The sequence below is a fragment of the Mobula hypostoma genome, chromosome 17 (genome assembly GCF_963921235.1).
Source record: "Mobula hypostoma chromosome 17, sMobHyp1.1, whole genome shotgun sequence".
NCBI lineage: Eukaryota > Metazoa > Chordata > Chondrichthyes > Myliobatiformes > Myliobatidae > Mobula > Mobula hypostoma.
In genome coordinates, this window is record NC_086113.1 from 63,079,160 (window position 1) to 63,105,392 (window position 26,233).

At 38.2% G+C, this 26,233-nt stretch overlaps 1 protein-coding gene across 17 annotated transcripts in view; it reads left to right on the forward strand.

Moving 5' to 3' along the window:
• Positions 1–22,770, forward strand: part of prpf4bb (pre-mRNA processing factor 4Bb) — an 88,376-nt gene extending 65,606 nt beyond the window's left edge. For 5 of the 17 annotated variants that reach the window (XM_063070019.1, XM_063070022.1, XM_063070024.1 and 2 more), the window contains exons 10-15: positions 2,851–2,988; positions 8,525–8,678; positions 9,588–9,702; positions 11,194–11,345; positions 14,729–14,815; positions 16,896–22,770. In XM_063070019.1, coding sequence (XP_062926089.1) covers positions 2,851–2,988; positions 8,525–8,678; positions 9,588–9,702; positions 11,194–11,345; positions 14,729–14,815; positions 16,896–17,099 — 850 coding nt within the window. In that variant the 3' untranslated portion in view covers positions 17,100–22,770. The remainder of the gene's footprint in view (positions 1–2,850; positions 2,989–8,524; positions 8,679–9,587; positions 9,703–11,193; positions 11,346–14,728; positions 14,816–16,895) is intronic. The other 12 variants (XR_010020795.1, XR_010020793.1, XR_010020798.1 and 9 more) reach the window with 12 other exon arrangements.
• The last annotated feature ends 3,463 nt before the right edge of the window (positions 22,771–26,233 follow it).

Here is a 26,233-nt window from a genome sequence, read left to right on the forward strand (position 1 = left end):
TTGATAAAGCTGAAGATAAGGGGGCGCAGAGGAATTCCATTTCTGAGGCTGAAGGGTTAGTGTCTAGCAACCACGGCCACCTCACTTTTGCCATCTTTGGCTGCACTCAGCATTGTTATGTTTTCATAAGTAACATAAAATACACGAGCAGAATTAGGCCATCTGGCTCATCGAGCCTGCTCTGCCATTTCAACATGGCTGACGCATTTTCCTTCTCAACCTCTTCTCCTACCTTCTCCCTGTATCCCTTCATGCCCTGACCAATCAAGAATCTTCAACCTTTGCCTTAAGTATATCCAATGATTTGGCTTTCACAGCCACCTGTGGCAACAAATTCCACAGGTTCACCATTCAAAGAAAAGGATGCCCCTCTATTCTGAGGCTGTGTTCTTCGGTCTTAGGAAACATCCTCACCATATCCACTCTACTGAGGCCATATGAAATAAAAATAAATAAGCAATAAACATACTTTGTTTCTGCCAGGCCCCTTTTTGTAAATGGTTTCATAGCACTACCCAGTTCATCTTTCTCACTTAGCACATACCACAACTCTATTGGCTTTGTTGTGTAATTGGGGCTTCATCTCATCAAGACTAGGCGGTATTCAGTCCTAATAATATTGTTATGGGTAGATGCATCTGCAACACCTCATAGATTTATACATTGTCTTGGTTCTTGTCCTGCCCTCACCTATGTTTTCCTAATCCTGGCCAACTCGGACATTTGGACTGCTGGTGAATTGTTCTAAATAATGGCTGTTGAAGTCTCCTACTCACTGAACACACTTGCTATGTGGTATTTTGAAATAGTATTAACCCTGAAAGAATAATGATTTATTAGCTCAGCTGGACCCTGTGTGTCCAGTATCTTGGTTGATGACCCAGATCATTCGGTATTTTTGTGTGTTGCAATTTCGTTCAACAGAGTGCTTTTGTGACCCATTTCTGAGGCCGTATAGAAGTTATTACCTTTCCTATGTCCTTCAAGTCCTCAATGAAGGACAGTAGATTTCCTTGCTTAATGGATTTTGGTGAAGTTGATTTTTATCGCAATCTTGTTTCACATTCCTAAGAACTGATACTAGCCTCATATTCTGCTAATTGGATTTAAACTACACAGCTTCTGTGGTAGGATTGGAGCTTGTTCCTTCAGAATGTTAATTCAGGCCCCTGGATTTTCAGTTACATGACCATAATGCTGTTGTACTTGGGACTAAGTGTTCGCCATACTAATAGAGCAAGTCTCCCTTGTATTGTGTAACATTTCTTGTGAAATATGAATGTGTATCTTTTGTGAATGTGAATCTGTCTGCTCTTGAATTGTGATCAAACTAGTAGAGTTAATAATAGCTCTGCATGTTGATTTCCCCAAAGTGCATTACTGAAATTTTAACAGCTAGAGAGTATCTCATTCCCTCAATCTTGTCTGTCTTCCTGAAAGCAGCTGCTGTCTTGTTCAGTGGAATCATAGAATTATGACACAAAAGTCAGCCTTTCCACCCATTAATTCTGTGCTGGCTACTAATAGTGAAATCCCATCAGGACCATTCCTCTGCTTTTTCTGTTAGTCTGTAGTTTATTTTCATTCAGTTGTTTATCCAACTTCACTCGTTTTCATCTGCCACTTGTCTGTCTTGCAGTCCCTTCACTATCCTATTATTGTTTACTATATTGTCAAGACTAGTGCCACTACAAATATGGAAATTTTGCCCTGCAGCCCGATGTCTACTATGTTTACAGTATGTATATATTAACGGAAATAGTAGTCTCAATACTGGTCCCTATAGACCACTACTCTACCATCCTCTTTTATAAAAGCAAGTTTGCCACAACTCTGCCTTCTGTCTTTAAAGCAATTCCCTATCTATCCAACTACTGATCCTGTGCTTCCAGGAATACCAGTTTTGTGAATAAATCTGTATGAATATTTAAATTTTATGGCTGTCTTTTAATTAACTTAAATGTCTCAGTCAACACACATCAAAGTTGCTGGTGAACGCAGCAGGCCAGGCAGCATCTATAGGAAGAGGCGCAGTCGACGTTTCAGGCCTTCGTCCTGCCGAAGGGTCTCGGCCTGAAACGTCGACTGCGCCTCTTCCTATAGATGCTGCCTGGCCTGCTGCGTTCACCAGCAACTTTGATGTGTGTTGCTTGAATTTCCAGCATCTGCAGAATTCCTGTTGTTTTTGTTTAAATGTCTCAGTGTTTTTTTTCCCCTGGCCTGTTATCTCTAGTTACTATGTTCCTAATTTTCTTGGATATTCTTCATCGTGTACCAAAGTTCAGAAAATTACCTGATCATTCCTACACTGTATATCACTAAGTTATTTTCATCCCCTTTTATCCCATAAGATTTTACATAAGTTCCATGTGTAGTTTGTCAAATGCTGCTTGAAATTCCATGCATGTAATATCTGCAAATGTTTCAGTAACACATTTCCAAAGCTTTATCAGTGTACTGAAGCACTAATAACTCTTCAATGGGGTAATTTATGAATTATATTCTGAATGAATGTTGTGAACATTTTTTGCTGTGAGTAACACATTCTAAGTGTAGACCATCAGATAACAGATTTTGAAAGTGCAGAAGTAGTAAATGTGGTTATTTAATCACCTCTGACTACATTTTCAGTAATGAGGTCATCACAGCATCCATGAGTGCCCTTTAGTAGATGCCTTGGTCAATTTCTGCTCCTGCCTGAACCTCCCTCTCACGTTAAAAGCTCATCTACATGTATCGCTGACTGCACTGCATCAGTAGACTGCGTCAAAACAATGTTGTCTTTTACTTAATTGGCATTCAGTTTTCTCCTCTTCAATAAAAATAAATTTGATTCTATTTGTGTGGCAGGCAGAAGACTGGTTTGAAAGAGCTGGAGTTCTTAAAGAAATTGAATGATGCAGATCCTGATGACAAGTTCCACTGCCTGAGACTCTTTAGGCATTTCTACCACAAGCAACATCTCTGCTTGGTCTTTGAACCTCTGAGGTAACTGAGTGCTGAATAACTCTGTAAATTTAATCTCTTGACAGATCCCACTCACTAACAATACTTTGCTCATATTTGATGGAGACAGATAAAAACTGGTTTGCTTGGTGGAGATGAATATCAATCAGTACAGCTCAGGAACAAGCCCTTCAGATTCTTTTGCCTATCCAAGATCCACTCTCTGTAATAAAAATAAAACTTTGCCCCTCACTTGTCCATTGAATCTAATCCCCTCACTTTAAATGAAATCTACTCTATTAGCGATTTCAATCCGGAATAAAAGGTACCAGTCATCTGTCTGTGCTTGTAATAATCTTAAAAACCTCAGTCAGATCTCCCTTTAACTCTAAATAGCTCCTAGCATGTGACCTCTAATCCAGGCAGCATCCTGGCAAACATTTTCTATAGTTTCATCCATAGCCTCCACATCCTTCCTATAATGGGGTGACTAGAACTGAATGCATTACTCCAAATGTGGCCAAACACAGAAATTTATAAAGCTGCAACATAATTTCCTGGCTTTGAACTCAATGCTTTGACTAATAAACCATCTTTACCCTCCTACGAACTTGTGCAGCCACTTTGAGAGCTGTGGACTTGCATCCCAAGACCTCTCTGTACATCAGTACCATCAAGTCTTGCTATTAACAGTGTACTGTCCCTTCACATTAGATCTAACATGCAACGCCTCATACTTGCCTGGATTAAGCTCCATCTGCTTTTTCTCCACCCATATCTGCAACTCGTACATATCCTACTGTATCCTTTCGCAATCTTCTACATCATCTTTGTATTCTCTGTGATACTAATCCATACATCATAGGTCATTTTTATATATCACAAACAGCAGAATTTCCAGTACAGACAGACCTCCAGCCAGAATACATTTGCCATCAATTTCAAGCATCTTAATCTGCTGGATACCTGGGTGACTGTCAGGAGAAGGAAAGGGAACAGGCAGCCTGTGGCCATTCTCATAAATAATAAGCATACCACTTTGGATATTTTTCTTTTTTTTGGGGGGGGGGGTGCACATACCAGTGGACCTAGCACTGAGCTTTGCTCCTGTTCAGAAGGAAGGGAGGGAGAAGAGAAATGCAGTAGTGATAGGGGATTCCATAGTTAGAGGAGCAGATAAGAGATTCTGTGGATGTAAAAAGGACATCTGGATTGCATTTTGCCTCCCAGGTGCCAGTGTTAGTAATGGATCGGATCCACAGTATTCTAAAGGGGGATGGTGAGCAACCGATGGTACATGTTGCTACCAATGACATAGTTAGGAAAAGGGAGGACGCCTGAAGAGAGAATATAGAGAGTTGGTACAAAGCTGAAAAGGAGGACGTCCAGGGTGGTAATCTCTGGATTGCTGCCTCTGCCACAGCCCAGTGACAAGGAGAATAGGATGAATGTATGTTTGAGCAATTGGTGCATGGGGTAACCTTTCAGATTTATGGATCATTGGGATCTCTTCTCGGGAAGATATGACGTGTGAAAATGGCAGTTACACCTGAACTTGAGGGGGTCCAATATCTTTGTGGACACATTCGCTAGAGCTGTTAGGGCAGTTGGTATACAAGTAGATGTAGTATGTAGTGAGGAAGTACAGACAGATGATGGGGGCAAAATTGGGAAGAATTGAAGTGTAACCTCGGTAAAATCAAAAAGAGCAATGAATACAGGACTGAAGGAGTTATTTGAATGCACACAGTATACAGAATAAAGTAGACGATCTTACAGCCCAATTAGAAATTGGCGGGTATGTTGTTGTGGGCATCCCTAAGTATTGGCTGAACGAAGATCTTATTTGGGATCTTAACATTCAAGGATACACGTTGTATTGAAAGGACAGTGAGGTAGGCAGAGGGGATAGGGAGGCTCAGAATTGATTAGGGAGCTGAAGGTGAAGGAACCCTTTGGAGGCAGTCATCATAATATGAAATGGAATGATGGATCAGGCTCCATGAGTCAAATGACTTAATTCTGCTCATATGTTTTATAGTATCGTGGATGAGCCTTGTCAAATGCTTTACTAAAGTTCATGTAGACAACATCCACAACTTTACCTTTAGTCACTTTTGTCACCTCCTCGAAAAAGATGCATGGAATCCATAGTGAATTGACTGTTTGGATTCAAAATTGGCTTGCAGTTCTCAGAAGGCAGTAGTGGACTTATTCTGACTGCAGTCTCTATTGTTGGCAATATAAAAATGAACTGGATGAAAATGTGGATGGTGGATTAGTAAGTTCACAGATGATATAAAAATTCAACTTGCTCACACAAAGCTGTGCTGACTGTCCCTAATTAGGCCATGGTTTTCCAGTGTTCATAAGAATCCTTTCCATTAGCTCCATATCACTGACATGTGACTCAACAGCCTATAGTACACAGGATTACCCCCATGTTCTTATTGAATAATGGGACAACTTTATTTTTTTAGCGATACAGCACAGAGTAGGCTCTTTTGGCACTTTGAGCCACACTGCCTCAGCAGCCCCACAACCCCAAGAACACTCCAGGCTAATATCCCTGTTCTCCACATCCAAATACTGATAGAAAGTACTCATTTAGGACCTGTCTTGCAGTACTGTGCAAAAGTCTGAGACATGCATATAGTGCTAGGGTACTTAAGACTTTTGCACAGTACTGTATGTTATGTTTTTCCAGTTGCCAAGTAACATCTAATACTACTGAGTTAATACAAAGGTAAGTACTCTTATTTCTGCTTCCCAACCACCTTCCTATTTTAACCAGTATATAGTACTGTACGTAAGTCTTAAACACCCTAGCTATATATGTCTGTCTAAGACTTTTGAACAGAACTGTACATTCTCTGCCTCCAGGTACACATTCTCTCCTTTTATCCTCAAGTGGTCTTATTCTCGCTCTATTTATCCTCTTGCTCTTGATTATTGAATAGAATGCCTTGGGATTCTCTTTAATCCTACTTACTAAGGATTTTTCACACCCCTCCTGGGTCTCCGAATTCCCAATTCCCTCCTTGAGTTCTTTTCTAGCTCGCTAATCCTCGGGGCTCTTTGTTAGATTTTTAAGTCTTAAATATACGTCGTTTTTCTTCCTGACTAAATTCATCACCTTTCTTAACATCCAAGGTTCCCTTATATTGCCCTCCTTGTTCTTCCTTACTAGAACATATCTGTCCTATACTCTGTGCAGTTGGTCTTTAAAAATCCTTCACATATCAGATGTGGACTTTCCCAGAAAAACTACTCCCACTTAACTCTGTCATTCCTTCTGAATATTCTTTTAATTTGTCCTGCCTCAATTTAATACACCGCTGCAAGTCTATGCGTATCCTTATCTACAGTTATCTTAAAACTTGGAGTTCTGGTCACTGTTCTCCCACTGGCGAGGCTCATTTCCCAATACCAAGTCCAATATGACTCTTCCTCTTGTTGGACTACCTATGTACATATGACATAATGTACCAAGTCTACCATGTACCCTCCTGCCAAGTCTAAACCTAGATCCTAATCTATATTGGGTAAGTTGAAGTCATCCACAAAAACTGCTGTTTTTATACCTTTCTCTAACCTACCTGCATATCTGTTGCTCAGTATTCCAGTGGTTACTGGGGTGGTCTGTTGTATAATCCCATCAGTGATTGCATCTTCCTTATTAAGTTCTACCCATATAGACTCAGTGGCTGAGCCTTCTATTATGTTCCCTCTGGGTGCAGCTCTGAATTGTCCCCGGTTAATAGTGCAACTTCCCCTCCCATTTTTTACCTCCTCTGTTGAAGCATTGTAACCTTGTAACATTAAACATGCAGCTCTGTTCCCCTCTCAATCAATTCTCTGTACAACATCATAGGTCCATGTTTTAAGTTTATCACCCTTTCTCCTAAAACTCCTAGCATTAAATGCATTTCAACCCCCATCTGTCCCATCATATTTATTATTTTGCAGGTGATTTGTAGGTCTGTTCTTCCTTTATGGACTTGATGGTTGTGACACTTACCTTCCACTTAATCCTTCCACTTTCTGAACTGGAGTTCTGATTCCCATCCCTCTGCCAAACTGGTTTAAATCCTCCATAGTGGCACTAATAAATTTCCTGGCCAGGATGTTGATTCTCATCCAGTTAAGATGTAACCTGGCCCTCTTGTACAGATTGCTGTTGCCCCAGAAGAGGTTTCAGTGATCCAAGATTCTCAATTCTGTGTGGCTATCATGCAATGGATGTTTAGTATTCAGAAAGGTTGTCTACAAGAGCCTGAACAAATAAATTACTCAAGCCCTATCATTTAGAGAAACTTCCAAATGCAAGTGGTTCAGATAATCATACAACTGCATTTGGCATCATGTATACCTGAGGTGAATTAAGGAAGCTGACTTGAGGAAATATCACTTTAACATAATTGGGAGATTAACATCAATGATGGGTTTATGCTTTATTAAAATCACTTTTTCTCCACAGAAATCAAGCCACCATTCTGTGGTTGATTGTTAATAAGTGTTTAGGTTTTTCTTACTAGATGGCATAATCAATTCCTTTACACCATTTAGAGAAAGAAGTCCTGATTAATTACTTCCCCATTAACTAACCCACCAAAAAAAGAAAAATCCCTCCGTCTTAAACTGCATTCACGATCCCTCAAGTGAGCAGACCAAAAAACCTGAGAATGGAGAACTTGCAATAAACCAGTGATATCGGAGTAAGCAGAACTGCTTTTTCAAAGAGCCAGTATGGGTACTATGAACTGATTAGCTGGACCCAGACATCCCAGATACCAAGACATTGGTTCCATGATGCTGGAGCTACTGCAATTGTCTGGATTGAACAGTGCTCTCCCAGTCATGGTTCCTTGTGGTTTGTTATCCAAGAAACTTCAATATTGTAAAACTAGATAGAATTCATTACTTTTATATCTGCATATCTGACAAACTTAATAGAGTGTATTGAGGAAATCTCTACCAGAGTGGATAGACAAGAGCCAGTAGATCTATTTGGACTTCAGAAGCTGTTCAGCAAAGTGCCTCATAAAAGGTTGAATCACAAGGTAAGTGCCCGTAAGTTGGAGGTAATATATTGATGGAGGATTGGCTGACGGGCAGTGAATAGAATAAGGAGGTGAGTTGGGGTGCCACAATGGTATGTGGTGCAATTGCATCTGTTTGCAATAGCTTGATGGAAGGAAGTTGTCAAATTTATGGAGAATGTAGAACTAAATGAATGGTATGTTGTGCGGGAAGGTACAAACATCTTGTAGAGATATTAATAGGTGAGTGGGCAAAAATTTAGCAAGTGGAGTATAACATGGAAAAATGTGAAGTTGTTCATCTTGAAAGGAGGAACAAATGAACAGATTTTTAGCTTTTGGTTTAGTAATTTAGCTTTAGATTAGCATCATTTGGTATATTAAAAATATCTGCGCCAAGTACAATTTGAAGCAAGTAGAAAGTTTATAAATTAATAAAATATATTGTATACTACCAAAACCACATTTATGAGTAGTACCTCTGTTTTATTCTTTATCTAATTTCAAGTACTAAAATTATCTACTTTATCTTACAGCATGAATTTGCGTGAGGTATTGAAAAAATACGGGAAAGATGTCGGCCTTCATATAAAGGCTGTAAGGTCATACAGTCAGCAGCTGTTCCTTGCTCTGAAGTTGTTGAAGAGATGTAACATCCTACATGCTGATATCAAACCTGACAATATTCTGGTAAATTACACTCCCCATCCCTAATAATAGCTTGGATAAAGAGATGTTGATATCCTGATGTTTTATTACAGTAATTGAGGTTCAGTTTGGGTTAAGTGGTAAGGAATGTAACTTTGCTTTGGAAAGAGCACTTTCTGTTTTGATGCACAGTTAATTCTTTTTAAATTAACTTTTAAATCACTTTCATTTAGCAGACACCTATGGTATAAAGATGCAGAGTGCAGGCAGCGTTTCTATTGTATAATTCTCTACATAAGATTAGGATTGTTTAAATACTTTTATTTCAATGTGGCATTATGTCTTAAATAAAAATTTGGAAAGTCAGCTGTTAAACCAGGTAGTTGGTACAAAGACTGATTGTTACATGGTCGATGATGATGCAGGCATAAAAACTTCAATCTAATAAAGTTAAGTAGTTGGAAATCTTTTTTAACATTGGAAGCGGAAGTCTTTTAGGTAGTTTAAGTTGTTAGGTAGATGATTCTATATTACTAAATTTATGAAAGATTATTCTAGTCCTTTGTAGCTACAGTAAGCCAAGAGATTTGTGTATATATTTATTTCTAAAGTAATTAACTGCCCTGGAGCTTTTGATTGAAATGGGTAACAAAACCATCAGATCCACCAGCTTTCTTTGAGGCTGGCAAACTTCAGTGTTGAGTGCTAAATTCAGAATGTGTTGAGGTTTGTGATTGTTCTTTTAAGTACCATAACACAAGATCTTTAGAATTATGTTTTCTTTGAAATTAGCATCACTGGAGCTGATCTTTTTCTTGGGGTTGGAAATATCACTTATTTTATTAAAAAGACATTATTTATGCTATTACCAAATCATGTGAATTGATCCTGTGGGCATTAGCAAGTAATTACAAATGTGCACACCGGTTCCAATTTATTTTTGTATTACAGGTAAATGAATCCAAAACAATCCTAAAACTTTGTGACTTTGGTTCAGCTTCACATGTGGCCGATAATGATATCACTCCATACCTTGTCAGCAGATTTTACCGTGCACCGGAAATCAGTAAGTTTTAAATCTTTATTTCTCAGGGAAAAAATTCTGTGTATGAAATTGCAATAATTTAGTTGGAATTACTCTTTTTTTTTTTATCCGTTTGAGTCTCTTGATTACCATTGAGGTATGACCAAGAGGTAAACCTTTGCATAACTTCCAAAGTCTGCTCATTTGCTGTTTTGTAATTGGTCATTTGGAGGCATCTACGTGGCTAAGCAGCAACTGTATCTCCACATGGCCATGATGTGCTAATATTAGAGAATCAAGCTTGTTTGGTGTTGGTGAAGGCAAATGGAACGTTGGCTTTCATTGCTAGAGGGATTGAAGTTAAGAGCAGGGAGATAATGCTGCAACTATACAGGCTTCTGGTGAGGCTGCACCTGGAATACTGTGTACAGTTCTGGTCTCCTTACTTGAGGAAGGATACACTGGCTTTGGAGGCGGTGCAGAGGAGGTTCATCAAGTTGATTCCAGAGATGAAGGGGTTAAACTATGAGGAGAAATTGAGTTGCCTGGGACTGTACTTGCTGGAATTTAGAAGAATGAGAGGAGATTTTATAGAAACATAAAATTATGAAAGGGATAAATAAAATAAAGGCAGGGAAGTTGTTTCCACTGTAGGTGAGACTAGAACAAGGGGACATAGCTTTAATGTTCTGGAGTATATTTAGGACGGAGGTGAGGAGGAATTACTTTTCCTAGAGATTGGTGAATATGTGGAATTTTGTGCCCAATAAATCAGTGGAGGTTATGTCAGTAAATATATTTAAGACAAGGTTGGATAGATTTTTTGCATAGTAGGGGAATTAAAGGTTATGGAGAAAAGGCAGGTAGGTGGAGATGAGTCCATGGCTAGATCAGGCATGATCTTATTCATATGTAACATTAAGATCCATTCTGCTGTTGTAATTTTGTTTTTTCACACCATTCATTACACTTATTTGATAATTTTAGTGTTAGTAAACATTTAGCATCTGGGCTTTTGACCTGAAGGTAAATTGCTATAGGCTGCACTGCCTCTGAAACCCATTCACAGTTAGAAGTCAGCACTGACACTTACTCCTACGAACATCAACACAATAAAGAGACTAAAGACTTTTCATCATTTATGCTCTCCGCCAAGCTAATTCTTTTATAGCTTTCAGTAACTTTCCTTCTAAAGTCTTTGCCTCTGTGGATGTAATTGGGTTAATAGTGCTCCATAAATTCAGCTTATTCTGTTGTTAGTGTGTCAGTGCAGTCTGAATGAATCCTTGTTCTCCCCCTCTAAGAAATGTGTTTTTTTGTAATGTATCCAATGGGCTCAGCAGATCATAATCATTTCAAAATTTGTTTCTAATGTATTACCATAATTTGACATATTTCATTTGCTTGACAATATATATTTCTGTAACTTTTAGCACTTAATGTTTCAATTTAGTAAAGACATTGTTGCTTATAAAAGAAATGAACACTTTAGTTTGTGACTCCAAGCATAAACCTTTTGCTTCTTTTTTTTAGTTATTGGGAAGATTTATGATTATGCCATCGACTTGTGGTCTGTTGGTTGCACACTTTATGAGCTATACACAGGAAAAATTTTGTTTCCTGGCAAAACTAACAATCACATGCTGAAACTCATGATGGATTTAAAGGGCAAAATGCCAAATAAGGTAGGAAATGAACTTGGAATTTGATATCCTTTTATTAGATAATGAGAACTTTCATTTGCAATAGGCATTCAGGTTTAGTGATGGCGGAGCTCTGATTTGTTATCTCATATTGCAAAAGGAGGCCTTTTTTAAATCGAAGTATTGATGTGTCTAACTACAGCACAGTACAAAGGTCTTAGTCCGGGGTTTCTCAACTGGGGTTCCCTGGAACCCTAGAGTTCCGCGAGAGGTCGCTAGGAGTTCCACGAGAGATTATGATTTTAAAATAATAAACATCATTTTTTATCTTGGTGCAGTGCGAGATCCTAGCACTCGCAGTGGTGGGCAGTGACCGAGCAGCACTGTTAGCAATCTCGTTTGAGGTCTCTCATCCCAGTATGGCAGGGCGCAGTAGGACCGTGTTTATTTGGTTGAGTCCATTCTCAGTTTTTGACGCGAAATAGGAAAGGCCATTGATCATTGGTGAGTACTGTATTGCATGGATAGGAGGACAGTAGGCTAATAATTGATGAGAACTGTATTGCATAAAGGAGAGGTCAGTAGGCTGATGAGCGTGAAGTGCGTTTTCTGAGCATTGAATGGATCACCCAACTTGGCCTGTGGACGTCAGCCTATCCCTCCTGAATTTTGCTCGCACACACACACATACACTTCTTGTCGCTGCTGCCTGACTTACGAACAAACTTTACTGGCGTAGTAGAAAATTGGAGGGAAATTTTCATTCTAAAGAAGGAATTTTTACACTCCATGATTCAACTGCTGGTCTGCTGCTTTGCTGCTGTAAATGTTGCAAAAGGTGGATTGTGTAGGTTAGAAATGAATTGTACTGTGAAGTGATTGTACTTTTTGCGTGTTTTTTTGCTTGTTATGCAACAACAGACACAAAAAAAGTCTGTCTTTACAATGAAAGCTAATGGGTTATCAGTGGGTTTTACATGGACTGGTGATCCAAGTTGTCCTATTCCATTTTGCCTAGTCTGTGGCAAACCACTTACAAATGCAACAATGGCTCCAGCAAAACTGAATAGACATTTAACTACAAATCACAGCCATATGACATGTAAAAGTGCTGATTATTTTAAATGGTTATTGGAATCTCAAAACAGAGTAAAGCTTTTGTTAATAAACTTGAGTAAAAAGGTTCAAGAAGTAAGCTATTTAGTAGCAGAAGTTATTACCCAGAAAAGGAAAAGTCACACATTAGGCGAAATCCTAATTATGTCAGCGTGGAAAATTATAGTGGGTAAATGCTAGGACAAGGTGCTGTACGAGAAATTGAAAAGGCTTGACTCTCAAACAATACAATAAGTCAACTTGTTGATGACTTGGCACATGATGCTGAAGAGGTTTTGTGTGATAAACTGAAAAACAGCGGCTTCTCTATCCAGGTTGATGAGTCAACAGATTTCACCAATAAATGTCATGTTGTAGCATTTGTAAGGTTTGTAAATGATGGTGAAATGCAAGAAAACTTTTTCTGTTGCAACGAGCTGCCTGAAACAAGCAAATATATATTTAATGTTTTGTCTTCATATCTGGAAACAAAAGGTATGTTTTGGGGGAACTGTGTTAGCGTCTGTACCGATGGTGCCCCATCAATGGTTGGCTCCATGAAAGGTTTTGTTTCTCTTGTAAAACAAAATTCTGGCATTGTCACAACACGCTGCATCAATCTTGTCAATAAATGTTCATGTTGTAAATAGCATTAATTAAAATCAATTTACAACTTTTATTTAAATCAAATTACCAAGCCTACCTTTAAAAATTAAATCCCATTTTGGCTTAAGCCAGTTATTTAACAGAAATCTGTTATGTTTGACCTTTGAGTTTTTAAAATTTACAAAAAGGAAAGAAAGATCAATTTCAAGAAAGGTAAGCTAAGCTTAGCTACTTGTTTATTTTTCAAGAAAAGTTGGCTGAAAATTCATTCTTTACTCAGAAGAGCATTGTCAATTATTTTTGGATTATTGTATCTACAACTTACTGATCATGCTAATGTATAGTGAGCTGTAGATATAATAATTTTTACACAGGGGTTCCCTTGGACCTGAAATTATTCCAAGGGTTCCTTCAGGGCAAAAAGGTTGAGAAAGGCTGTCTTAGGCACATACATATAGCTAGGGTCCCAAAGACTTGCACAGTACTGTATTTGTCAACGTAGAGCGAAGAGCAAGTTTGTAAATCTGGCCGGAACAAATGTTTTTGGGAATGGCGGGAGGAGTGGTGTGGGACAGGTGGCAGAGAAAGAATGCCAAGGGCAGAAGGTGGCATAGGTGCAGACACACCCAGCCCTGAGACATTAGGCAAGGTAATTTGATTTCAAACAAGTAGCTTACTGATTATTACAGAATGTCTCTCTGGTGCTTTCCGCTCCCTCCCCTCTCCCTTCCCCTTTTCCCAACCATGGTTCCCCTCTCCCTGCCCCCTTCCTACTCTCAGTCCACAATAGAGACCCATATCAGAATCAGGTTTATCATCATTCACATTCATCATTGCCATGAAATTTGTTTTATTTTGCACCAGCAGTACAGCACAATACAAAAAATTACCACAGCACTGTAAGTCTTAGGCAACCTAGCTATGTATATGTGCTTAAGACTTTTACACAGTACTGTAATTTTTGGAAAGCCTGTGATAAGTTTCATGGAATTCAGTTAAGGGATGCTGGCTGTACCTGCCTAAATCTAAGTGAGTCAGCCAGATGTGTGTTAAGCTAATACAAAATCGGCCCACAGGGATTCAGGTTAAACATTTTTTGAAAAACTGAAATCAACTACAGTTGCATATCATAGACTAGAATTATCTGTCTTTTTGGTGTTTTTTTTAAATCAAAAAGCCAACTAACTGTTCCTAGCAGCTTTTCGTTAACATCAAAAACATTTTGGGTTCTTAAATGCTAGTGGAAAGTGGGTAGATGTATTTGTATTTAGGACAGTCTCTGGAGATGAAGTTGCATCCACTAAGAGTGGAAGCTCTATTCAAATTGCCTTTCGTTATTACTTTATCCTTCTCGTCTCATGAGCTCCTTGCCATTTCAGTAATATCATTGAATAATTCAGGTAGTCTTATTAAAACTAAGTCCCATTCTGTGGATGTTGTATCTTTTTGCATTTTTGTGCATGTACATCTTTGGAGCAATATTTGTATTCTTAGCTATGAATTAACTTTATTATGTAAAATGTTTTGTTTATTTGCAGTTATTTTCTCTTTGCTTGCTAAAAGGGCCATATTTGTACACCATACAGGGTGTAGGAGGGCGGTAGGGTTGGCTTTTTTCAGTGTTAGCCATTGCACTTCCCTACAATTTGTAAAGAATCATTCTGCATCAAGTGATTAATTAGTGTTTCTCTGAAGATATGTGAAATGTATTTATTTCTTTTCAGATGATCAGAAAGGGCGTCTTCAAGGATCAACACTTTGATCAGAATCTGAATTTCATGTATATTGAAGTGGATAAAGTGACAGAAAGGGTAAGTGAATTAGTTTCCTAAAGTTTATGGTTTCTACTTTTTTAAAAAGCTGATCTTGGCAAACAGTTGAAAAACCTTAAGGGAAATTGTTTTTTTTTAAAAATCAGTTTTAGGATTACACTCTCCTATTCCAATTGTTAGTCAAAAGCACGACTATTTGCTGCTGTTTTTTACAGAAGTATTTACACTTAGATCAGTATTCCAGTTATGTTGATAGCAACAAGCAACTCTATTATAGTTGAAACGAGAGAACAACTGAATTTTGTTTTGAAATTTGGCATCAGTGGCTGCGTATAAAGATATTAAACAAAGAACAGATGCCTTCTTACAGCAAGGAGGGTAACCTTGAGATTTTACCTTTGTTACCATTTTACACAACTGTAGGAGTTCCGCAAAGTGCAAGGGAAGACATTAGTTAGGACAGTGCTTTGTATCTTGAAACATTTTGCCAACACTTGCATTTCTCCATGTTCCAGTCATGTGGGTTAGACTCTTTCCAAATCTCTAGAAATATCAATTGGATAATGGCAGAAACACCATTTAGGTTGCCAATGATTTAAATTGTCTCATCTGAAAATAAAACTTCAGGAATTTTAGCTGCTATGAGGTCAGTATTTTATTGCAATCTTTGTTCGATCATTGCACATTTGGATTAGTACTGCTGCTACCTTCAATTAAGAACTTATATCCTAGTATCTTGATAAATGAGATACTGCAATTTTCCATTATTCACTCCACAAATCCGATTCATGTACTGGGGATCTTCATGACAGTCTGCATTACTTCAAATAGCACATCATTGTCAGAAACATAAAAGGAATAAATTTTAAAAGAAATTGAAGTACTAATGATTTTCCTTTATCACATAATACTATACAGAAATCAAAATGGTGAACATTAGATATAAGATGATGTGTGTTTTAAGTTGTACATGAGCCCTCAAATACAATAAAATATAAAATGCTGAATGCAATAATAGACATAGAAAAGAAAACAACATGCTTTATTTAAATTTTATTTTATTTAGAGATGCAGAGTGGAACAGATCCTTCCGGCCCTTCAAGGTGCACTACCCTGCAATCCTCAATTTAACCCTAGCCTAATTACGGGACAATTTGTAATAACCAGTTAACCTACTAACTGGACTGTGAGAGGAACCCGGAGTACCCGGAGAAAACCCACACATTCCACAGGGAGCACATACAGACTCCTTACAGGTGACACCAGAAATGAACTCTGAACTCACGCTAACTGCTACACTACTGTGGCACCCATTTTAGTATTACACCAACAAAACCCCAGAGAATTGAAAAGCTTCTTTGTACAATTATACGTCGTCATTTATGTCCTCAATATTTCAGCACGATAGCAGATAAATATAATTATGATTCATGTATAGTGTTCTTATGTATATAAAAAAAATAATGTGATCAGTTAGTTTGTCCAGCTTTGTTAATTGGTGAACATTCACCAGAACAATTCTTTGAGAAGTTTTTTTACAGTTCAATATCTCATCAAAAATTGCACTTCCAAAAATACAGCACTTTTTTTTCTAAAACAGATCATTCTTTTGGATTTTTTCCTCAGTACTGTTAAATTTAGCTTATTTATAATTGGGCAATTAGAAATGGATGTTCAATGCAAGTGATGCCCAGACACTGGAAAACAAATAAATAAAATCTTGTTTTTTTTTTTAATTTATCCTAAGGATTTGCTGAAATTTGTGTCTGATTATAAAACCAATGACTAACGTAGGGTTACAGAACATAAACTATAAACATATCGTACTATTTTCTTCACAAAATGCTTGTAGCTTTGTGGTGTAAGCACAATGAGAGTACTAATTGTAGAGATCCTATAATATTCCAAGGACATCACTCTGATCAGGAAATTATTTTTGTCCAGGTTGACATATCTTACAAAGCTACAGACTTGATTGTTATTGCACTCAGCAATGCTATTGGTTTCAGTATGATCACGATACTGACTGATGAAGAGGGCTGAGTTCTGGATGTTTCACATCAAAGTATATTTGGGCAGAAGCTAATTTTTTTTTTTTGTTTTGTTTTTGTTTATTTAGGAGAAAGTCACTGTTATGAGCACTATTAATTCTACTAAGGACCTGTTAGCTGACATGATTGGTTGTCAGCGTTTGCCAGAAGATCAGCGTAAAAAGGTTCACCAGCTGAAAGACTTGCTCGAGCAGATTCTCATGCTAGACCCAGCCAAGCGTGTCAGCATTAACCAGGCACTGCAGCATCCGTTCATTCAGGAGAAGATTTAATCAGAGCATTTAACGGGTTTGAGCAATTAAACAAAGACTGGAAAAGTCAGAGAAAAGTATTTTAGTATGTGTGAAACATGATGTTTACCGTGAAATATGCATGAAGTTAAATTAAAAGAAAAATGTTACTTCTCACAGGAATATGAGTCACTGTAAATATATTGATTTGTTTTTTCCAAATTGTTTTCATTCTTTCACTGTAGTTTAACTGCTAAGACTGCACACAAACCGTTTATTAAAATTATTTTAAAATCTTATAAACAATGGTATTTTGTGGAAGACTAACTCCAAATCTGCAAGATATATCTTTGTTTTTGTGCAGGCTTAGCCCATCCTTGTCTCTGTGACAATGGCCGAGGTAAAATGATGTTTATATTCACATTTTCCTAGGTGTGTGTACGCAGGCCAGCATGCCCTTGGTGTACTCAGTGCCGAAGGGGTCTGTCCCTACCTGTGCCTGCTCGCAGGGATGGTCACATCATTTAAAGCAGGTTGTGTACCACTTTCAGTACACTGAAGGTAAGCTAAACCATCAACATTACTGGTATATTAGCATTCATTGTCAAAGATAGGCAGAGCTGATAAATGAGAAGTAATAGCATCATGGCAGAATGCCTTGCTCGCTGGTGACTGTGATAAGATATTAAGTAGCTTGTGAATTTGCTAATGTACTGCTGGAACTATGCCAGTTGATAGAGTTCAGAGCGCGGAAGTTTGATGAGTCTAGCACCTTCAGTGTACTGTTTACTACCATTTGAAGTTGTTATAGATTGTGGTAGAAATTTGTCAATGCCAAAAAATTCTGTTTCTTAGTAAATCTGTACCTATAGTCCATTAATAAACAGAAGCAGTTTCATTTAGTCATTAAAATGGAAAAAGATTGGGGTTTTATATTTCTTTGTAGATGTCTAAAATATGAGACCGCTGAATTTTTAAAAAAATTAAAATTAAGAAATTGTTTTACAGTAAGAATATCCATTGCTGCGTTATGTGCATTGGTTTCATTATTTGTGATCATGTTGTCTCTCAATACAGGCAAACATAACCTTCCACTCTTGAGCAAAGCAGCTGCTTTTTAAAGCAGTAATTGCTTCTTTACCTTTCTTTTGTACATTTAATTTGGATTTTATATTTTTTTCTTCTTAAGATGAGTTCTGATGAATTTGAATTATAGTTCTGTACTAAGTCCCTTCACTAACATAAGGTACTATTTGAGTTCACAATGGAAGAGAATCCTTAAACAGCTGCCCCCTCCCCAACACCACGAGCTCCCACATCCCTCAATTCCTCTCCCCCCCCCCCGCCCCAACGCAGTTTCCATTTGCCAGTTATCCTTTGGAGAAGGAATTAAATTATATTGCACAATGCCTTTGCTTATATTTGAAGGTAAGTTGGGGCATCTTGTCAGGTAGCTGCGAGTTTTTCCTCCATCTAAAGTTACTTCTGCATAATACCAGAGAGTTTTGGTAAATGTTTCAGATCTATATCGATGACTAAAGTATTAGCAGATGTTATTACAGCTGCTTCACAAAAGCCCTGGATGCAGTCAGACCTCTGTACAACTACAGTGGTGACTTGCTGAGCTGATCTCATTTCTTTTAAACTTTATTTTGCTATCCCTGTTATCTTGGTATGGAATGTTTAATGGGAACCATTTTCTATGTAAACATGACATTTTTATCCAGCAATCTTTTGTACAAAGTAATGCAAAAAATAAGATTATCAATTCACATATCAGTGCACTCAACGTAAATTGCCTTCAGTTGCTGTAAGCCTTTCACTAAAGAAATAAAAACTGGCAAAAACAATTTGTGCGAAGGAGTAGTTGATTAGTTTCCTAATGTCTGTGCTCAGCATCAGTTTAGGTAATGATCTAGCTAATTGCAAAAGTACCTTTTTAAAAAGTGACATTATTTATTAGAACTGTCTCAATAATTTCAGTGAAAGGTCAGCACAGTTCACAAAGCTGTATGGAAGTCTGATCCGGTTTCTCTGTTCTGCAAAATAACTAATGATTTGTACTGTTTTCTTACTTCCTTCAATGGTGCTGAGAGAGAAAGGAAAGCACGTTATGTTGCTATGCTGGAGGGCAACAGGCCACGTCACCTGGTCCATGGGCCTGCTCTGAATGAGACACCTTCTCCTTCATCTCTCCACAAGGTCATTCCTGACAGCATGCCTAGATAAGCATTTCAAACCAGATGAAAAGTGCATTTCTTGCAACTGTTACCTTTTAAGAAAATAAAACACTTTGAGTAGTGACACTTCTAAGGATTCTTTGCTTTGCTTCATTTGTGATGTATGTAAAGATTTAAATTAAGTTTTGAGCATTTTAGGCTTGAGGCATTTTCTCAAAATTATTTAAATTCCTTTTATGGCAAATTTTTTCACAGGCTTTTATTTTTAAAGACAGCACAGCAAAATTTAAGGGATCAAGGTGTTTCTTTACTTGTTCTCTGTCTCTTAGGTGCAACCTGAAGGGAGACGATGCATATTGCAAGAGCGTGAAGACTGAATTAAGGTTTCTGTCCCATAAAGACATCACTTGCAGTGACTTTAAGTAACTGGAATATCACTGTTTGCTTGGGATTTTTCAATTACATGGTGGCCTTAAAAACTTCGCTACTAAATCTCACATGGCAGGGACCAGTATCTTTTGAATTTTACTCTCAAGTGAAAGTTTTATAACTTGATTACAGTTTCAAATGAACTGTCTGCTAATTCATAATTTTGGGTGGTCTATTTAATAGTATAGGATTCAACTATCATTGTTACTTTGTAAGATCGAAGTACACAACATTTAAATTTTTATGAAGTCTTTGTGATTCCAAGCCCAAAGTTAAATCTCACTCTTTTGTCAGATGATCTCTTTATAGTGAAATAAACTACTTTCTTGAAATGTAGCAAGGTGTTAAAATCTTTAACTATGTCCAATTTGAAGTCTGCAATGCAATTTTAATGATAAATCTTGGTTTATTCTCATTGCATTCTTTTGGTAGAGTGTATTGAGGTTAAATATGAAAACTATTAAACAGTGAAATTACTATGACTAATAATCTGTAACTCAATTATTCTGCATGAGTGTCACAGGTACCATAATAGTAAGCAGTGATGGGCCAAATGGTCTAATTCTGCTTCTATATCTTATGGTCTCTATCTTATTGTCAATATTCAGATCTGAATCCTCATTTCCCTGATTTAATATTGTACTACACTATGGTTTTATTGGAGAGGAACTAGTAAACAATTAGTAAAAATTGAAAATTGAGAGGCAATTCATAAATAAGATTTTTTTCCTTGTTTGAATCAAGTTAAACTACTCTTATCCTGTGTTTTATTCCATAGGTGGGGACCACTTTGTAAATTGCCTCCACCTACGATTGATGATTCATTGTGTTAGCATCGACACGAATTACTGACATCAGAGTTCTTCAGTGTTGAATGAAAGTGAAGATGGTTTCACACAATTATTTTTCAATACATTTATACCTGAGAGTATATTTGTATTGTATGTTTATTGAAATATTGTATATATGTTAGATTTTTGCCAATTACTAATTGTTGGTAATCATCCTTAAACAATTAAAGAAACCCATAAATACTGAACAGTAGTGATGATACCACTAAAGGATGCAGTTCATCATGTAATATGTAAATATACTTTGTTACTTTTAAAATATGCTTTCATTAAATCCCTTCTATTAAAATAATTTAGTATGAATGAATGTTTCATTTGCAGATTCATTGAATGAAGGTTGGATATAGCTCCTGGTTGCTGGTATAAACATGTCAAATCTGCTTTGGATTTCTGCCTTTGTTCTGAATGTTGAGACTGCTCCATGCACTATTTGTGGCTTTCAGTCAGATCAGAGGTTCCTGAGCTTTGTTGCTGCACCTCACTTCCCTTTTTGACGCCCCTTTCTGTATCCATTCTGATAAAGTGCCACCACTGCACCTTAAAATGGAAAGGTTAATTATTAAATGAACCCTCCTATCTTTGAGATTGATTCAGCCTCAGTCTCCAGAAGCTTTGGAGCTGCAGCCAGTGAAGGTGATGCAATACTAACCAGAGTCTTGAGGGGGTGGGTTGAAAGTGAGGGCAAGTCTTTCATGAGGGCTGCAGTTTGGAGTTCATTGATACCTGCCCGCTGCACCTGGTTGGCTTTAATTTTGTCACATGGTTGCAGTGGAGGCTCTCAAGTCTCTCCTAGACTACTTGAACAAGTGAGAACAAGTATGGCCTTTGTATGAAGTAAAATAGAAAATGTTGGGAAAACTCAGCAATTCAGGCAGCATCTGGGGAATGAGAAAATGATTGAAAGATTCATGTCTGCAAGGGTGGTCGTTTCACAAAAGTACTTCGATCTTCACACCTTTGCAGGCCTAGGGAGAACAGGATTGTAGCCAAAACATGACTTCTAACAAACTGTCATGTTCCTTTTAATATTTCTGACCTAAAATGTTATTTGAGGTGCATTAGCTCCTGGGTTGGAGCCGTGCAGCCAGCATGCAAGCCCTTCACTATCACACAGGTCAAGCAAAGGTAGTCTGTTGCCTAAACTGCAGATGGCACAGTGGCATATTACTGCTGCAGTTCACCAACCCAGTGACCTGGCTAGGTCAATCCTAACCTTAGCTGTTTTCTGTTTCCTTTGGCTGCTCCAGTTACCTCCCACATCCCAAAGACTGCTTCATTGGCCATTGTAAATTGCCCCAAGTGTAACAGGGAGAATCGGGAATAATTGAATGGACATATCAGAATGGGTTACAGCGGAAAAATGAGGATTAATGTTGCCATCTGAGCTAGCTTGGACCAAATGGCTCTTTTCTAAGGGAAGGCATGTTGGGGATATGTTGTGGAGTTTGCCAACCCTCCTGTATCCATTATATAAGAACCCAGTTTCAATGTTTACCCAGTATTCTGGCCAGAAAAGTCCAAGGTACTGCATGTCCATTGAAGATTGCATCCTAAAGGAGATCCCAGCAATAGAACATAGAACAGTATAGCTCCAATGGAAGGCCAATTTTCAATTGACAGACACTAAAATTGGGAGCCAGGCAGTTTGTGCTCTCTCTGTCTTGGTAATCCATGGCAGGAGTGAACATGCTTTTGTGTGATCTAAGTCCTCTGAGAATTATTTATTTAGAGATACAGCATGGTACCATGCCCTTCCAGGCCAATGACTTTGTGCCACCCAATTATGCCCATGTGACCGATTAACCTACTGACCTAAATGTCTTGGGCAGAGGGAGGAGGCTGGAACACCCAGAGAAAACCCGCGTGGTCACAGGAAGAATGTCCAAACTCCTTACAGACAGTGGAAGAATTGAAGCTGGGTCACCGCTGCTGGAATACCATTATGCTAACTGCCTTGCTACTGTGCTGCGCCCCCGCCCCCCCCCCCCCAGTGTGGACAGTATCTTGGCAGTGACTATTGTTTCAGTGAAGGCAACCACACAACACTGAACAGATAATGTTGGGGGTCAGGGACAGGAGTAGTGGGTGGGGTCCTAGTGAAGCACAAAATATTGGTGTAGGTAGAGCAAGTATTTCCAACATAAACATGTTGTTGCAGGTTGGGGGTAGAGTATAAAAGTGAAGTCTTATTATAACTGTACAGTGCACATGTATTTTCATTATATTTCAAAATAAATTCTATTCATTAAAATATATACAAAAGAAGTGTGGCTTTCTTTCTATTTGTCATTCTAGACATTGGTAGTGTTTCTATCACCCAAAGGGACCACATGGATGGTAATACAGAGCACCATTACCATCCATGTGGTCCCTTTGGGTGATAGAAATCTTCCTGAGACTGTTTTACACAGGACCCAGTCCCTCAATGTTTAGTGGCAATTAGACCTCAGACTACATTCTTTCCCCACAAAGACTTTACAATGGCTGTTCCAAGCTTCAGTGTGATAGTCCGCAGGTCCTCCTCCATCCTGGAATGTTCCTGTTGGCAACATACCCTTTCGGGCATCTTGTTGTACTGAAGACCAATAATTTTGGGGTGGGCCAAAAGTCTTTCAACAATTTGAGGTATATGCCAGTTGGAGAAAATTCAGATAAATTTTGAGATGGACTTCTGGGATGAAGAGGTTGAGCATGTTGGACATGTGCTCTTTAGAATTTGGTAGAAGGGGAGAAGGGTCTGAGAGGGGCTCGGTTGAGACAATATTTTCCCCCTTGGGTAAGGTAGAGTAAAGCCTTGGTTTCCCAAATGACTGCCATTAATTTCCGAGTTAAGAAATTACTTCTCCTGAGAAGACTGGGTATTATTGAAATGTGAAAGCTGTGGAGGGAGAGCTGTTGAGAATGCTCAAGTCCAAGATCTATTGCTCTACAGAGGAGTCCAGGGTTATGGGATAACACCGGAAGTGAGAGCTGAGACCAGATCACATCAGGTATCATCTAACAAGTAAGAGGCTCTAAGGGCAAAATGGCCATCCCTGTGGTGTCTATTGTCCTTTGGTCCTTGCCTTCTTTTCATTGAAATATTTTCAGACCTGTTTTCATTAATCCAACATTGTAAAATAATTTTGGAAGGAGAGCATCTTCTAATGTTACTTTACAATGATAGCTTGATGAAAATGGGACAGATAATATTTCAAAAGCAACGCCAGGATATTGTTCCTTATTTTGTATGTGGTGTTATCATCCATTTCAAGCATTAGTTTGTGGAAAATCTGCAGCCTGGCCACAGTGGGATATCCTATTTAAGGGTGCTGTTTCAAACAGGATTTTAGTTAGAAACTAAAATTAAAACTGCTTTGATGATTTCTAACAACTGTTGCCTTTTAAGAGTAAATTTTGTATTTTTAAAATAAATCTTTTTGTATATTAAGCTATGTTTGGATTACTTTTTAAAAAACATTGTAACCTTGAGAGAGAACAAAGTATCTCCCCAAAAGTTCATCTTTCCACAGATGAGATTTAACCTGTTGGATATATTCAACATTTGTTTCACTATGAAGCAAGCATAGTACTAGTGCAATCATTCAAGTTGACTATGATGTTCTCCTGAGGCAGTGGCTCCCAAACTTTTTTTGCATTAGCTCATCCTCGACTCCCAGCCCACATCCTCTCTGCCCCCTCTCCCTTTCTATCTATTACATAAAACTATAAAGAATTTTGATTTGCATGCAGTGAAAGAAAATAGGAACTGCAAATTCAAAGCAGTGCAAATAATTGCAAATATTATTCAAATCAGTTTAAAGCTACAAATAAAATCTAATTACAGTTAAAAACTTTTCATCAACAATTTTAGAGCATATATTAGTCGTCCAACTATTCACTACTTTATTACTTTTTCACCTTTCAAGGAGATGGATGGGCTTGGTACAGTGATATCAGCTTCTCAACATCAGGCTGAGTGTCAGTCAGAAGGAATCTCAGATTCCCACACTCTGTAATTTGCTGACAACTGTACAGGGATGTATTTATTACCCCATCTGGAATTTGGATCAAGAGATGATCCTAACATCTCTGTGACGTGCAGCTCACCCAGGTGGGCACAGTATACTTAAAGATCATCATCTGGTATTCTTTCTTTCTCTTCCAACTCAGGCTCGGAAATTGGAAAAGGCTGTGACAGCCAATGTTACATTTAAATAGGGTTTAACTTGGATAGAAATGTGGAGACAACTGATTTGACTTTGATAAGATTCACATATCATTAAACTGCAAATAATTCTGACAAACAATGTCGTGACTAATATTCTTGAGTTGATTACTGAATGAAGCGTTTGAATCTTCAAGGAATTTTATCAGTTTCAAGAAGTATCTCAAGCAGTTTACTTTTCAGAGCCATCTGACTTCTACATGCAACAGCAAGCATTCAAACTGTTACTCATTCTCAGTACAAAGCTCTTGAAATAGTTGACAATTGAGAGCACGGGACTTGATTTTATTTACTGCTGTGATAGCAGTATTTAATTATTTGTGACAATATGTTCTCTGTGAATTAGACAGTGAATGGTAAATATGTTCTGTTCAGCTTTTTTCAAGAAAGTAATAACTCCACGGTGGTGAATGTCACTGATGGTGCCCCATCTTTTGCACAAGCAACAATGTTGCTGAGTGACATGTCCTTCTCTTTGGAAAAATTGCTCAACAACCCAAAATATTGACTCCTACTTCATATGTTTCTAATGACCTTGCAAGTAACTCTTGAACTATGCTTTCATCTTTTATAATATGAACATAATCAAGAGGCAAAGATTCACTGCCTGGCAATGTTGGCTCATCCAACAGCAGTGCAAATTATTTTGTCCTAAGTACATTGCACAATGTGTCTTCCACATTGACATCTCTCAGACATTTCATCTATTCATCTTTAACAGAGTTGTCGCTGAGCAGAATTCCTTTATGTTGTCTGGTGGCTTAGGCAAAACCATGCTCAGAACCTCCCTTACTGCTGGCAGAATCAGTTCTCTAATTGTATGAGGCTTTCCAAATATTGCGATGAGCAAGGAAATGTATTAAGGATGCAAACCATTACTGTTTTGTTGTGAAGTGCTGGCAAACATGTTTGGAAGTCTTCTCCATTTCTCAAAGTTTTCACAAAGTGACTGAAAATAAGCTATGTTCTTATTTGCTTTATCAGAGTGTGGAGAAATGTTCTAGGAGCCTCATCTGTTTCATTGCCTCATTTGGAAAATTTTTTTTTGTACAACAGATATATTGGCTCCTATTGCTTGCTTAGTGCTGGTATATATATAAATCCATAGTTCTGATGTTGTTGTTCATCTATCGTCGTCGATGAAGACCTCAACACCATTAATGATGGTGTCGAGACTAATGCTTGATTGGGATTTAAGTGAGGGAGAGGTGCGAGGGAGAGGGAGGTGAGGGAGAGGTGCGCAGCATCAGCATCACTCTCTCTTCCCAATTCCCATCTGGATCCAGTGGCAAGACAAGAGTCGAGACTAGGCGCAGTGGATGACCAGGACATCCTCTCTGTCTTGTCGTGCTCTATGCTTTCCACAATGCTTGCAGAGACAGCCTTCTTGACCATTGGACCTTCCATTGGTCTCGTTCACTCAATCCGCCGGAGTCTGTCTTCACATGCTGGGATAGACAACTCCTGATCTCACTGAAGGTTTGAGACTCGTCGGCTACCCTCACCTGG